The sequence below is a fragment of the Cannabis sativa genome, unplaced genomic scaffold, assembly GCF_029168945.1.
Source record: "Cannabis sativa cultivar Pink pepper isolate KNU-18-1 unplaced genomic scaffold, ASM2916894v1 Contig3, whole genome shotgun sequence".
Taxonomy (NCBI): Eukaryota; Viridiplantae; Streptophyta; class Magnoliopsida; order Rosales; family Cannabaceae; genus Cannabis; species Cannabis sativa.
The window spans coordinates 4,779,351-4,794,684 of record NW_026870039.1 but is presented as its reverse complement, the minus strand read 5'-3'; the positions used below and the strand labels follow the sequence as shown (position 1 = coordinate 4,794,684).

The 15,334-nt window shown below is 33.9% G+C and overlaps 1 protein-coding gene across 1 annotated transcript; it reads left to right on the top strand.

The window, feature by feature from the left end:
- The first annotated feature begins 5,787 nt into the window (after window positions 1–5,787).
- On the top strand, window positions 5,788–9,893 carry LOC133033214 (auxin transporter-like protein 2). Its single transcript, XM_061107876.1, has 8 exons — window positions 5,788–6,282; window positions 6,395–6,580; window positions 6,710–6,822; window positions 6,972–7,155; window positions 7,265–7,362; window positions 7,972–8,179; window positions 8,280–8,537; window positions 9,268–9,893. The coding sequence occupies exons 1-8, from the start codon at window positions 6,127–6,129 to the stop codon at window positions 9,541–9,543; spliced, it is 1,479 nt and encodes a 492-aa protein (XP_060963859.1). The 5' UTR covers window positions 5,788–6,126; the 3' UTR covers window positions 9,544–9,893.
- Window positions 9,894–15,334: the final 5,441 nt, after the last annotated feature.

Below are 15,334 nucleotides of genomic sequence, written 5' to 3'. Positions count from 1 at the left end.
AGTATGGTGTAATGGGACATTATAAGAGGGATTGTCCACTATCAAAGACGAAAGAATAATGTTTTTAGTGTGGACTTACGGGGAATTTAAAGCGGGATTGTCCCCAACTAGTTAGGGAAGAACTGAAGGAAGAGGCAAAAGCCACTCCAGCTTGGGTGTTTGTCATTGCTCAGATTGACGTTGCAACTAGTTTGTCTTTGGAGATAAGGTAGCTTCTCGTTAAATACTCTTTCTACTTTATATTGTCTGACTCTGGAGCCTAGAGTTATTGATAAATTGGGTAAGCCTTGTGATAATTATGAGATAGGGTTTGGAACCCTATTACCTATGGGAGAATTAGTTATCTCAAAAAGGTGGATCAGGCCTATTCTGGTTAGAGTGGAGAATAGGGAGTTGAGTACTGATCTTATTGAATTGAGTATAGCAGAGTTTGTTATTGTTCTCGGAAAAGGCTTGACTAAGTATGCAACTAGTATTGATTATAAGAGGAAAAATGTAACTCTTCAACTAGAATGTGAAGAGCCATTTGTATTTATGGGATTGGTTTAGGGTTTTCGAATACTAATCATTTTAGTATTGAAAGCTAGGGACCTATTGCATGATGGGTGCATAGGATTTCTAGCAGTGGTGTTGGACACTAGTAGACTTAAGACAATTGGGCATGAGGACATTAGGGTAGTAAATGAGTTTCTAGATATTTTTTCTTGAAGAATTACCTAGGATGCCACCGTAGCAGGAAATATATTTCATTATTTATTTAGCACCGGGGTGGAGCCAGTTTTTGAGCCCCCTTATCAGATGGCTCCAGCGAAACTTAAAGAATTAAAGGTAAAACTTTAGGGGATGCTTGACCTAGGGTTTACCCGACCCAGTGTATTGCCCTGGGGAGCTCTGATGCTGTTTGTAAAGATGTAAGATGGAACACTATAGATGTGTATCATTATTGGGTATTAAATACGTTGATAATCAAGAATAAATATTCACTGCCTAGGATCGATGATTTGTTCGATCAACTTCAAGAAAAGTGATAAGTCGATATTTTATCTTACAAATATGGTCAATTTATGTATTAAAATTCTTAAATTGATTCTTTAAATTATTGATTAGTGCGATTTTAATTTGTTAAGTTATTTTAAAGACTAACCATGCATTTGGAGTCATTGGAAGGAATTTTTGCACATTTTGGTAGAAAATAGTGTAAGCCAGCGAACTTAGTTTTACAAGGCAAAAATTAATTACAAATTTCGATAACCTTGAAAGCAGATTTGCACTTGGAGCTAAACGTAAAAGTTGTAGATTTCGTTCTCAGCTTTCTAAAATATCTTGAATCGTCCAATTTCGAGTTGTATTAAAAAATCTATGACCAAAATACTAGCAAGTCATGGCCGTAAATGAGCACTTCCCTTCGCCACAGTGAGAGCACGATTCCACATTTTTCAAAATTTTTTCTTTTTAGGACTATTAGGGTTCATTTTTTGGGACTTCTAGACTACGTTATTGAGAGAGAAACTCAAAGAAAAAGAGAGAGAAGAAGAAGAAGAAGATTGCGACATTAATTATTCATCATTATAGTTCTTTTCTTCTCCTTAATTCTTTACTTTTTATTACAATTTTCATCATAATAATTAGTTTGAAGTAGTTTCTTTTTAGTTAAGGGTTATTTTAAAACTGAAGACATGAATTCTTGATTTGTGATAATGAATGTTATTCTTGATTTCTTTCATATTAAATTGTTTCTATTTTTCTATTTGAATACTATGAATATTATGAATTCTTATTAGGTGTACAGCTAATTGAAGTTTTTCATTATTATACTATCATCTTAGAATTACTTCTCACCTAATAGTTTAGGACTCTAAGTACAGTGATAATTTACAATCAATAGTAATGTCAAAGGTATTATTAATTGGGATGAAAAATAAAACTTAAGTTAAAAGACTTATATGCTTCATTGATTTGTTACCTAGATTAACTTATCTCCATAAAATTAATACTTTTCCTAAGTTACATAGATTGTATGCTTCGTGGATCTATTACTTAGTAAAAATATCTAATTATTGAGCGATTTGCCTTAATTAATTGTAATAGGGAGATTGAAAAAATTGACTACTTCAACATTTTTTACGGGGTTAACATTTTAATTGAGAATCTAGAATAACTTTTGTTATTATTGATCTTGAATGATTGTTGAGGGTAGAGATTGACTCTTAACTATTTCTTAATAGCGTAATATCTATCTTTATTTACTTTGTAGTTTATTGTCTAATCTTTATAATTAAACCCTCCCCTTTTTATTTCGTGTTACTAATTTTTGAATAATTAATTGATAATAGTCCTCGTGGGATCAACCTATATATACTGTTGTACTGAAATAATTGGTAATATAGAACAAAAGTAAATTTGTTGTGGTAAACAACACGCATCAAACTTTTAACGCCGTTACCGGTGACTATTTTATTCCATCTGTTATTCATTTTTTTCGTGTTACTAACTTGTTCTCCTAGTTGTGGTCTTAATTTTTAGATCATTCTTTGGAAATGTGGCGATGTATAATCAACATTACTATGATCCACATTATGTTTCGCCACAAGTGCATCAATATGATTCATACTATGACCCAATGTGAAGACCACATGAGTGTAACATGGAGTTGAGCTAATGACGTTAAACAAAGTAAACTTACGAGAGTTTTTCCTTACCTTTTTCTTTTTATTTTTCTTTGATGTTATTTAGTTGAGCCTTGAGGACAATACTTATATTAAGTGTGGGGGAGGAAACGTGTCGTGTCTATCCAGTTTTTTTCCTTAGTATAATAATATGCATATATGATTACATGTATAGAGTGCATGTTTATGAATGCCTATTAGGTAACATATCAGTAATGGCAGTATTAGTATTCATAGAGTTGCACTAAATACCGACAGATATATATTTGGCAAAGTGTTGATTGACGCTATCACATCGGTACAATTAGAGTACCAAGTATAGGCTGATATTATGGTCAATAGTACTGTCGTACGAACATTCTAGACTTAGTACTCTTGAGACGCGGGATAGGGTTATAATTGGGTGTATGGGTGCCTAGTTATAGTCTGGTTTATGTTATGTTTATGCTTTTCTTACTGAGTCTGTCAACTCACAAATATACTGTTGTACTGAAATAATTGGTAATATAGAACAAAAGTAAATTTGTTGTGGTAAACAACACGCATCAAACTTTTAACGCCGTTACCGGTGACTATTTTATTCCATCTGTTATTCATTTTTTTCGTGTTACTAACTTGTTCTCCTAGTTGTGGTCTTAATTTTTAGATCATTCTTTGGAAATGTGGCGATGTATAATCAACATTACTATGATCCACATTATGTTTCGCCACAAGTGCATCAATATGATTCATACTATGACCCAATGTGAAGACCACATGAGTGTAACATGGAGTTGAGCTAATGACGTTAAACAAAGTAAACTTACGAGAGTTTTTCCTTACCTTTTTCTTTTTATTTTTCTTTGATGTTATTTAGTTGAGCCTTGAGGACAATACTTATATTAAGTGTGGGGGAGGAAACGTGTCGTGTCTATCCAGTTTTTTTCCTTAGTATAATAATATGCATATATGATTACATGTATAGAGTGCATGTTTATGAATGCCTATTAGGTAACATATCAGTAATGGCAGTATTAGTATTCATAGAGTTGCACTAAATACCGACAGATATATATTTGGCAAAGTGTTGATTGACGCTATCACATCGGTACAATGGGCTGATATTATGGTCAATAGTACTGTCGTACGAACATTCTAGACTTAGTACTCTTGAGACGCGGGATAGGGTTATAATTGGGTGTATGGGTGCCTAGTTATAGTCTGGTTTATGTTATGTTTATGCTTTTCTTACTGAGTCTGTCAACTCACAAATATTATTTAATTGTGTAGGTAAGGGTAAGGCTAAAGCTAAACATCAGTGAACTCGAGCTAATGAAGATTGTACATATTGAGGCGGTTAGACCTAGAGTGTTCGATCTTCAGGGCAGTAGGCTTTATTTTGATAATCACTAGGCGACAACTTTTTTAACTAAATATTTTGTAAAATAGATGTAAATTTTAAAAACGTGATCTTAGATTATGTAAAGTGTCTAATTTATTACGTTTAAATTTTAATTAAGAAAATATTAAATTATTCATGTTTTTTTTATAAAACTCTTTGATTAGAATAGGTGTGCACAATATTAAGAAATCACGATAACACAGATAATCTAGTAGGGTGTTACAAAACGAGTTTGTATTCAAGCTGCATTTCTATGTTGTGGCTAGGAATGAAGAGTAGGAGGTAATTCTATAATTAATTATGTTTAGGGTGTGTAAAAGTTTAAATAGTCACCCAAAGTATTTGTGTAAAGTTATTGCGTTATTGAACTAAATTTGAAAGTTTCCCAAAAATGAATATGTTGTTAGAATATTTTTATATTAAGTATAAAATTATATAATTAATATTTGGAGTTTTTTCATTTTTACACTTCAAAATAGTTTTTTTTTTCGCATTTTTACGGAATTCTACATAGAAACCCCTAGCAACTAGCGCTGCAACTTAAATTGCAACAAAAAATCGTATAGAAACTACTATTACAACTAGCGTTGCAACCACTTTAGAAATCTAAACCGTAAATTTGAAAAAAGAAAAGTTAAAAAAACAGTATATGGAGTAATTTCCCTTAATTTTTTGGGTGTATAGGTATTTCATATTCATTACATTTGATTTCAAATCAATAATTTAATAAATATAGATATTTTATAAATGGTAAGTTTTTTATTCACTAATTAACTCCTTTTCTAATTTAATTTTTTAATTGACTGTCAAAATATTCTGATAATTAATTATGAAAGAGACTTTAATGGAAAATCTCACATGTATAAATATAAAGTCTCGGTCTTCGAACTCACTGTTATTCTGTGAAACATAGTAAATCTATCTAAAGAGAGTAGAGAAAGCTTGAAAACCCAATTACCTACACTAATGAGTTTTCTTTTCTTTTGTAGATCCAAAGCTCGTGTGTGATTGAAACTCTTAAAAATTAATTGTTAGAGATATTTCGATCATTTGTTCATAATGCATGTATGTTCGATTTATTCGACATTTTATACATAATCAAATAATGGTAGAGGTATTTTAATCCTTTATTCATAATGCATATATATTCAATTTATTGTGTTTTTCATAATCATACATGCTTCATATTTTATATAAAATGTCTAACATATATTAAATAAGAATTTTTCTTATTCCCCCAATTTAGCTTGTCACTAAGTATTCTTTATAGTATTTCTATTCAAGTTGTTTTAACATTTTTTTTATTTTAATACTAACTATCTATTAAAAGATTTCAAAAATATATTGATGTTATCAAGTATTAAAGCAGGAGATGCTCAAAAAAAATCTCCTGCACATAGTTTATTTCAATAATTTAATTATATCAGAAGTCATGTAATCGAATTTTTATCTTGAAATTCTTGTTAATTCTTGTTTAGAAGAGAATGAAGATTACATCTATTAATACTTCTCAATATATGTTCATTCTACAATATTATAATTAATTAAAGAAAATATTGTAGGGAGCAAACCCACTCGTGCAGACAGGCCACTCACGCTCAATAAATAAACAATTAGTTGAAAAAAATATTATTTTATTTTGTACACTAATAATATAATTTTATTAATTAATATTAATTATTTGATTTGAAGCACTGCTTTTTATTATTTATATATACTAACTATAATTAAAATGATGAGTGAGAAAATGAGGTAAAGAACAAAATGTTAATTACAAAAAAGGCCCCAAAAGAAGAGGATTTCGTGTAAAGCCACCAGAAAGCAGATTTTTCTCGTTTCCCAAAACCCCCTCTCTATAATACCTTTCAAACACAGCCTTCCCAACCTTCGAGAAACCTATTGTGTCTTGTGAATGTGTGTATATATAATACGGTATATCTACACACACACACCACTATATATCTCCTCATCTTCATCTTCATCATTTTCATTTCCAAACATCTTTCTTACACTTGTTCACCATTACTATTTACTACTAGAGTTAGGCTAAGCTAAGCCATATAAGCTAGATAGTGAAAAATGGCCACTGATAAGGTGGTTGAGACAGTGATAGTAGGAAATTATGTAGAGATGGAGACTGAAGGAAAGGCTAAAGATGTCAAAACAAGGCTCTCCAATTTCTTTTGGCATGGTGGCTCTGTTTATGATGCTTGGTTTAGCTGTGCCTCAAACCAGGTTTATATTATTCTTAAATTTACCATCTTTTCAATACCATATGCAATAAATAATACCACCCTTATTGTCTAGTTTCTACCAGTTGATTAAGATGATCTTTCTTTTTTAACAGGTTGCTCAAGTTCTGCTTACATTGCCATACTCATTTTCCCAGCTGGGAATGTTATCAGGAATATTATTTCAACTCTTTTATGGCTTATTGGGGAGTTGGACAGCTTATCTCATTAGCATACTCTATGTTGAATATAGAACAAGAAAAGAAAGGGAGAAAGTTGATTTCAGAAACCATGTCATTCAGGTAAATTATTATTATTATTATTTTGACAAAAACAAATCTATATATGAATTAATTTTAATATATTTACATTAGTTTAGTCCAAATCTCACATGAGTATCTGTATCTCTCCTCTCTGTTTTTATCATGTAGTGGTTTGAAGTTCTTGATGGTCTCCTTGGGAAGCATTGGAGGAACGTGGGTTTGGCATTTAACTGTACCTTTCTTCTGTTTGGATCTGTCATTCAACTCATAGCTTGTGCAAGGTTCTTTCTTCTTACACATCTCTCTGACCCTCTAACTTTAACTCTTATCCTTACATTTTTATATAACATTAATAATAAAGAATTCGTATATAGTTACTTTATGTTTTTTAACTGGGGTATCTTTTAATTTTTAATTTTTATTTTCACAGTAACATATATTACATAAATGACAATTTGGACAAGAGAACTTGGACATACATATTCGGAGCATGTTGTGCCACCACAGTTTTTATTCCTTCTTTTCACAACTACAGAATCTGGTCATTCTTAGGCCTCTTAATGACCACGTACACTGCTTGGTACCTCACCATAGCTTCCCTACTCCACGGCCAGGTAATAATACAAATTCATTGTTGGTATATAAGTTTAGTTTTATTATTATGTTAATAATTAAATTAAGTTTGGCAATTTATTATGTGTTGTTTGTGTGATCATAATATAGATTGAAGGAGTTAAGCACTCTGGTCCAACTAAGTTGGTGCTATATTTTACTGGGGCCACAAACATTCTCTATACGTTTGGGGGACATGCCGTCACTGTGTAAGACAAGCATAAATTGATAATATAATGTCTTTATCGTTATGTTCAATTTTTTTTCCCATATGTTTTCATTCATATATGCTCTTATGTATCGTTCCTAGAAAAGGGTTTGGTTTTGAGCATAAAACGTGGTCTAAACGTCATATTGAAAGTGACTAAACCTTCTTTTTTTAGACAAGACCTGACTATAAGATCTAATTACCAATCTTTAATCAAGAAAATAAAGTTAAAAACATGGACAAATATTCTTTTTTTATTTTTTAAGCGTGGCTGGCAACATGTCCTTTTCGTTTCTTTTTTCATGGCGAAACAACTGTTTTTTTTTTTTTTTTTTGTATAATTTGGAAAAGCTAAAACTCTTTTCTCTTAATTTGCTTTTGCTTTTATCATGAGAAAACACCAAAAGGAATCATGTTTTTATATTCGAAGGTCCTCCAATAATTACAATATTCCCTTTTTACAGGGGAAAAAAATAACAATAATAATTATTATGATCATGAGCCAATCCCATCTCCCACATTTCGTATTCAACCTCAAGAGTGTTTGACCATAGTATTATGCATAATACAGTAGAATTAATGAGTAAATTAATTTTGGTTGAAACAACAGGGAAATTATGCACGCCATGTGGAAGCCTCAGAAGTTCAAGTCAATTTATTTAGTGGCTACCCTGTATGTGCTGACACTGACACTTCCATCCGCATCAGCAGTCTATTGGGCATTTGGAGACATGCTTCTTAATCACTCCAACGCTTTCGCCCTTCTCCCAAAAACCCCTTTCAGAGACATGGCTGTCACATTAATGCTCATCCACCAGGTACATACATTATTACATAAATTAACACATTAATTAGATGCATTGAAAATGAAAGAATACTAATAATATGGATAAATTATTGGCTTGGGTATGAATGCAGTTTATTACATTTGGATTTGCATGCACACCACTGTACTTTGTGTGGGAGAAAGCAATAGGAATGCACGAGTGCAAGAGCCTGTGTAAGCGTGCAGCGGCGAGATTGCCTGTGGTGATCCCCATCTGGTTCTTGGCCATAATCTTCCCTTTCTTCGGCCCCATCAATTCCACCGTTGGATCACTTCTCGTTAGCTTCACCGTCTACATCATCCCTGCTCTTGCTCACGCCTTCACCTTTCGATCCCCTGCATCCAGAGAGGTAACTTTTTATTAACTATTTTTCTTTTTTTTTTTTTTAAAAAAAGAATAATTTATTATTACAGCAACAACACTACACCCAAAAATAGAATTTCACACCACGTAAGACACATCCTCAAAAAAGCTCTTTTGCCAAAAACATAACGTGACAATGAATAATATTTTGGTCAAAAGTTTGACTGAACTTGATACTTGACAGTGTTATAAACAAATAAATATATATTATTAATTAAGGAACATCAAAAAAAAAAAATAAAAATTAAGGAAAATTAACTAGTAATTGTAGGAGCATAGAGGTAACGTGTGGTCACAGTCTAGCAGACCACACCATTTTAAAAATAACAAATGTTAGATGTAAAATTAAACACAAATGATGATTGATGACCGCACTTTATTTTTAAAATAACAAAAGATAAATGAGCGTGAGTGTGTCCCTATAGCTTTTGTGAATTTAATGATAAAAGTTTGATTATTTTTTTATTGTATAAAATATCTCTTCATGTTTAAAAAAAAAAAAAAAATCCATACACAGTGCTGAAAAGCACGAGATTTGTGCTGTGCATCAAAGAGCCAGAATATCAGTTCGTATTTGATTCTCTGGTGCACCAGAGGAGTACTATATTGAACTCTCTTCACGTACATACAAAATGACAATGCTTATCCCTCATTCTTGTCGTACGCCTAGCTTTATGTATATTGGATTTAATTTTAACGGCTGTGATTGATTGCAGAACGCGGTGGAGCAGCCGTCCAAATATTTTGGAGGATGGGCAGGAGCGTACACGATCAACGCCTTCATTGTTGGGTGGGTCCTAGTGGTTGGGTTTGGATTCGGTGGGTGGGCGAGCATGACAAACTTCATACACCAAATTGACACATTTGGCCTATTCACCAAGTGTTACCAGTGCCTTCCTCCACCTAGTGCTGCAGCCCCTCCGCTACTCAACTCCACGGTGGGGGCGCCACCACCTCATCACCACCCTCTCCCTCACCATCACCGACTTTGATTTTCTCCATCAAATCCGTACATCACATCTGCAACGTCACTTCTTCTCTCGCTCTCTCTCTCTCTAAGACAGACTCATCATCAGTCAAAATGTTATGGTGCTAAACTCCATATATGTCTTTGGCCAACAAATTACACTTTATTATTATTATCATCATCATTATTATTTTCTCTTTGTACTAGCTTAGGTTGTCTTCATTTTTGTTATGAAATCCCATGTGGACAAAAAAAATGTATCAAATATTACACCCAAAAAAAGAAAAAAAGAACTCCTTAGTTTTGTTGCTAATATCCAATGCTTTCTTGAGATTGTACTAATTTTCTGTAGAATAATAGCAATTTAGATGTTTATCGCCTCGTCTTATTTAGATGTTTTGACTTTTAGAATAAGGGACACTTAATCTTAGAAATTAAATTTTTATTTTTTCGTTGAAAAAGTTCAGTTAAGTGTTAAAGTAGACTGTTTAAGTGTATACAAATGTACAACGGTGTTCATACTCCAATTTAATTCAACTTGTATGATCTAATTCACGCCAATCAGCACTTGAATTGAAAAATCTAAGATCCGTACTTTGACGTATTAGATGTTAATTGACATATAAAAATAATCGATCCAATCGAATATATATTTAAAAAAAAATATTATATATACAATTAATATTTTAATATAAAAAAATAATTTAAAAATTTAATACATATGATACAAAAATTTCAACACTTAAGAGGTCAAACTTAAATTTTATTATTATTTATAAGAAAAATATAATCTAAAATAAAATTAAACATATGTTTGATTCAATTGTTAGTTATGTGAAAAAAAAATATACTTTAATTAATATTAAATAATTCAATATTAAAAAGTAAACAATCCAAAATAACCGATTGATCAATCTACACATATGCGAATTAGATTGTATTTATCGAGATTTTTAAAACCCGATTAAAATAAGAGTTGCGAGATTATATAAATTAATAGAGAATAAAGATTGAGATTTTTACATGGTTCAGTTATTAATGAATCCTAGTCTATGAGTCAATTGTATTTGGCCGAATGGCCTTTATGTACTACAATGGGGTTTTACAAGCTCAAGAACCCTAGCTTCTTACTATAATATTTTTGAAATGATTTCTCCATCATTTGCATGAAGGTATAATGTGGTATTTATAGGCTAGGAATTAGGTTCGGGTTTATTTGTGATCCGTTAGGGTTTTCATGTAAACTTGGCCCACTAATGGGGTAAATACATGTAATACATGACTATGGGCCCACTAGTTGAAGCCCAACTCGTGGGGCAGAGGCGTTCTGTATGTCTGGGGAACAGGTGATCCTTGACAGATGTCCTGCATGGTTTGTTTATATGTAATGTTGTGTCAGAATCATGTTGTTGGACAAAAGGGTGGTTTCCTTTTGGTGGTGTGCGCACTCTTAGGCTCTGACACAGGGACAAACCCCAAATCTTATGGGATTTGGTGTTAGAGGGCAGCCATGTCATCTTGTACTAGACCTTTGAGGCGGCACCTCTTAGAATGCTCTCTTTAGATGTATCCCAAATGCACATCCGGAGGGCTTCAATCACTTCTTCTCAGGAAGGTAGGATGCCTTTCCGAATCCGGATAACTCCTATCTCAAAAGTGCATCCTTTGGGCCTAGGATGGACCTGGGCCCATCCTTCCATGTGGGTTGGGCCTCCTCTGGTGGTAGGGCTTTTGGCCAGACCTTATCAGATTATTCTTACAATTGGGAACGCCACGTGTCACCCTTCCAAAAATGCAAATAAAATTTATCCCCCAAGCTTTCGAGACTTGAGAGTGGCAGAGGCTTGAAATCTTCTCTCCAAATTGTCATGGACACATGGATAATTCAAAAAAGGAATGACCTTTTCGTCTTCTATAGTTCTTGGTTGTTGATGACTAGGGACCTTTGGGTTATAGCTGACGTAGTACACGCGACATTGACTTCTTGGTCCGTGAACTTCATGAGCATTGGAAACGTGTGTGGCGCTTGGGGTAATGTGCTGACAATTAATTTATGTTAGCACTGGCATCAAGGTGAACGTTATGATTAGAAACGAATTAGTACCAATTATATGCATTAAATGATGACCCTTTCGCTCTCCAGCCGTTAGATCACTTTTGTGTTTTTTGAGACACCATTTGAGCCGTTGATCGTGAAAGTAAACGGATGAAAATCTCTCACTTATAAATAGGGTGAAGAAAAAAAATTTCACCACTTATAAATAGGCTTATTTTGTAGTTTGAGTTTAAATTTTTCAAGAGAGAAAATCCCAAACTTTTCCCCTAGTGAATGTCCAATCCTTTCGACGATTGCCTTAGTCTTCTCTTTGAGTTCGAGCGAGAGAAAAACCAGGAGCATTACTAATAGACTTGACAATGAACCGTCTAAATCCATCGAGGCTACTGAATATTCAATTAAAGATTGACAAACTACTTGTGTGGTCGTATGAATTTCAGGCTAGACTTCATCATCGTGTCAGAGATCCTACTACGGTTATACCGCCGCAAATCTTGCCACTCCCACAACTCCTTCCTTGAGTAAGTATCCTTCTCCCCTTTGAACTATTGATTTCTTTTGCGTTGAAATGCTTGTTTAGATTTTGGGCAGGATAGGCCTCTTCTCTGTTGAGGGTTTAGGTGATTATTTGCATGTGGGTTTATCTTGGTATGAATGTCGCCTATAGTCGAGATTAGGATCTGTGAATTTTGCTCGTAATTCATTATTTGCATTGAGCGAGTTCAAGGCACCTTTAAACAATCTTAATCTCCAATTTCCTCTATCTGGGGCTCTTATGGTTATAGACAAAATTTCTTCGAATCTATAATTCACTCTTGAGTTCTCAATCTGATCGTCCTAGGGCGAAGTTCTGCAAGGGCTTTGCTTTTGGACAACGGGTCTGGCAGAGACCTCTCCAAGCAATTTTAGGGAAGGTTTCTTGTACCCCTGTTATTCCTCTTAGTGTGGGTATTTAACTACTTGGTTGTCATTTTTTTTTCTTTCTTTTTAGCTATACCATCATGTTGGACGTCATCAATCTCGAAGTAGTGGAGCTAATGGATGAGCCAGTCAAAAATGTAGCCCATGAAATGGTTTTAGACGTGGAGCAACCCAAGGAGGTTGCCGTGGAGGAAATATACAATTATTCCCAGTGGGAGATGGACCAAATCCCATTAAGTTCCAAAACTATGAGGCACTGAAGAATTACTCTGAGGAATGAGGGGTTCGCCACATCCCCGATCTCTCTTTGAATAGGCTCTCCCTCCACGGGGAGTCACCTATCAAATGCGTGGATGGGTTTGGAGCTTGTAGCTGGGCACACACTGCATGCAGAGCACACTTTCCACTGTGATGTTATTTTCCAAGCTTCTGTGCAGGTGTGGAGATTTCCCCTTAGTAGTGTTAAACACGTCCCTGACTTTTGACACTACTAGCTTTTTACTTCCAACTTCCCCTTTAAAAGGGTTCCGACATTGTCCCTTGACTTCTCCATTTCTACCAAGCCTTGCTATTTTTCTTCTCTTTCGACCTTTTCTGTCTATAGCGAGCAATTCGCTATCGATAAAGGTTCCAATATTGTAGCCAGCACTTTGTCTCAGAATCCTTCTATTTTACCAGTATAGATTTCCACTCTTGGGCCAAGAGAATAGAGTAGGTGGTGAAACGAGGTTCATCCACTCGTATGGGTCTGCCCACAGTTTTAGCTTTCTTTCCACCAGAGGAGTAACCTTATTTCTCACTGTTGTTAGCTCTTTTCCCTCCGTTTGAGCCTTCTTTCTTCCCATTACCCCCACACTCCAGTGTCAGGGGTTGGCGAGTCTGGCAACTTCTTCTAGTTGCCTTTTGAGCCCTTGGCTTGGGTGACAACTTTTCTAGCATAATAAAGCTTGTTGGGAATATTTTACCAGGATCTAGATTTACTAACAAGTATGTTGAATTAACATCCTAAATATGAATTCTCTAAAACAATGAAATAAACGCATAAGGGTTTAAGAAAACCTTACATTGATTGCAGGGGAATAATATGAATCCTTCCGTTCAAGATCTCTAGCCCTTGATTCCTTTCTGTAGCAGAGCATTATCAAGATCTGAACTTGGATATCTTTCTCTCCTATACATGTTTGCAAGATAATAAGGCCATATATGGCCTCAAACAGGCACTGAGGGCCTGAAATGAAAAGCTTCAATCCCATGGGGGTTTCAAGGTTCAAGAACATACATTTCCTTCTTCATATATGGTTTTGGTTCTAGTCTTATAATTCTGTTAGTATGTGTGGATGATATACTTATTACATGATCAAATTTTACTCTTACTTGAAAATGCATCTTGGACCTAAACAAGTCTTTTTCTCTAAAAGACTTAGTGTAGTTCATTATTCCTAGGAGTAAAAATATACAGAGACAATACTGGTATGTACTATTCCAACCAAAATATATTAGTAACTTATTAGTCAAGTTGAATATGGAAGGAACAAACTTTTGTCTAAATCCAACAAGTGCCTCTGCAAAACTTTTTTAATTAAGGGAGAACTCTTTACGAATATTACGCTATACAAAAGCACCTTTGGAGAAGTTCAATATCTATCTCTTACAAGACTTGATGTTGCCTTCATAGTCAACAAACTCAGTCGTTTTTACAAGCTCCCACCACTCTCACTGGGAAGCTTGTAAGAGACAACTAAGATATCTCAAAGGAATTATTAAAGATGGTATTTGCACCCCACTTGCCTCTGCCATGACTCTTACTGCTTACCCAAATGCAGATTGGGCTAGTTGTGTTGATGAAAGAAGATCTACGGGAGGTTATTTGGTATTTTTTGGTGACAATCTTGTTAGATGGTCTGCAAAGAAACAACAAATTGTGGCAAGGTCTAATACTGAAAGTTAATTTCATGCATTAACTAATGTAGTTGCTGAACAAATATGGATTCGATCGTTGTTGTGTAAGTTACAAGTTTCCTTAGTTCAATGTTTTGTAATTTGGGTAGATAATCAAAGTGCAATAACTCTCGCTGCCAACCCTATTTTTCATGCAAGGTCAAAACATATTAAAATTGATCTCCATTTCGATCAAATCATTGACAAACAAATCTCCATTAAATATGTTCGAGTTCTTGATCAAGCTACAAATATTTTAACAAAGGCTCTGTCTACAGAACCTTTTCTCTATTTAAAATCATAAGTAAAATTTGTGTCCACACCAATTCATTTGAGGGGATGTAAATAGAGTTTCTGAGTTGGATAAAAACAGTTAGAATTATGTTTAGCTTTCTTTAAAAAAATTCACTCTTAATTTCTACAGCCATTATAAGTTTATTTTTTATTTTTTTTATTAACTGCCATTATAGTTGTTGTGTTCTATAGTTTTCAAATTTGGAGTAACACTATGCAGCAGTACACCCTCTCTAAGAAATGAACCAAGAGAATAGAAAGTTAGAAAAGGATGAAGAGGCACGTCTCATAAGTTTATCGCCATCATATCATTGTTTCTGTTGTCTTGGGAATAAAGGAGAAACAGTGTAAATGACAGAACATGGGCTTCAGCTGAAAAGGCATAGAGCTTTTTCTTTCTTCTTGGGTACCATGCTCGTATAAAGTCATATAAAATATACATCAGAAAATAAAAAATAAAGTTTAGTGAATTTGTAATTATGTAACCTTTGGAAAACGAGTATATATAATTAGATTCCCACACCTATCATTTTTACCAATATCCAAGCAGCCTTATTATTATGAGCTCTCTTTCTTTCACTTATTGATTATTTGGGGAGTTGTTTTG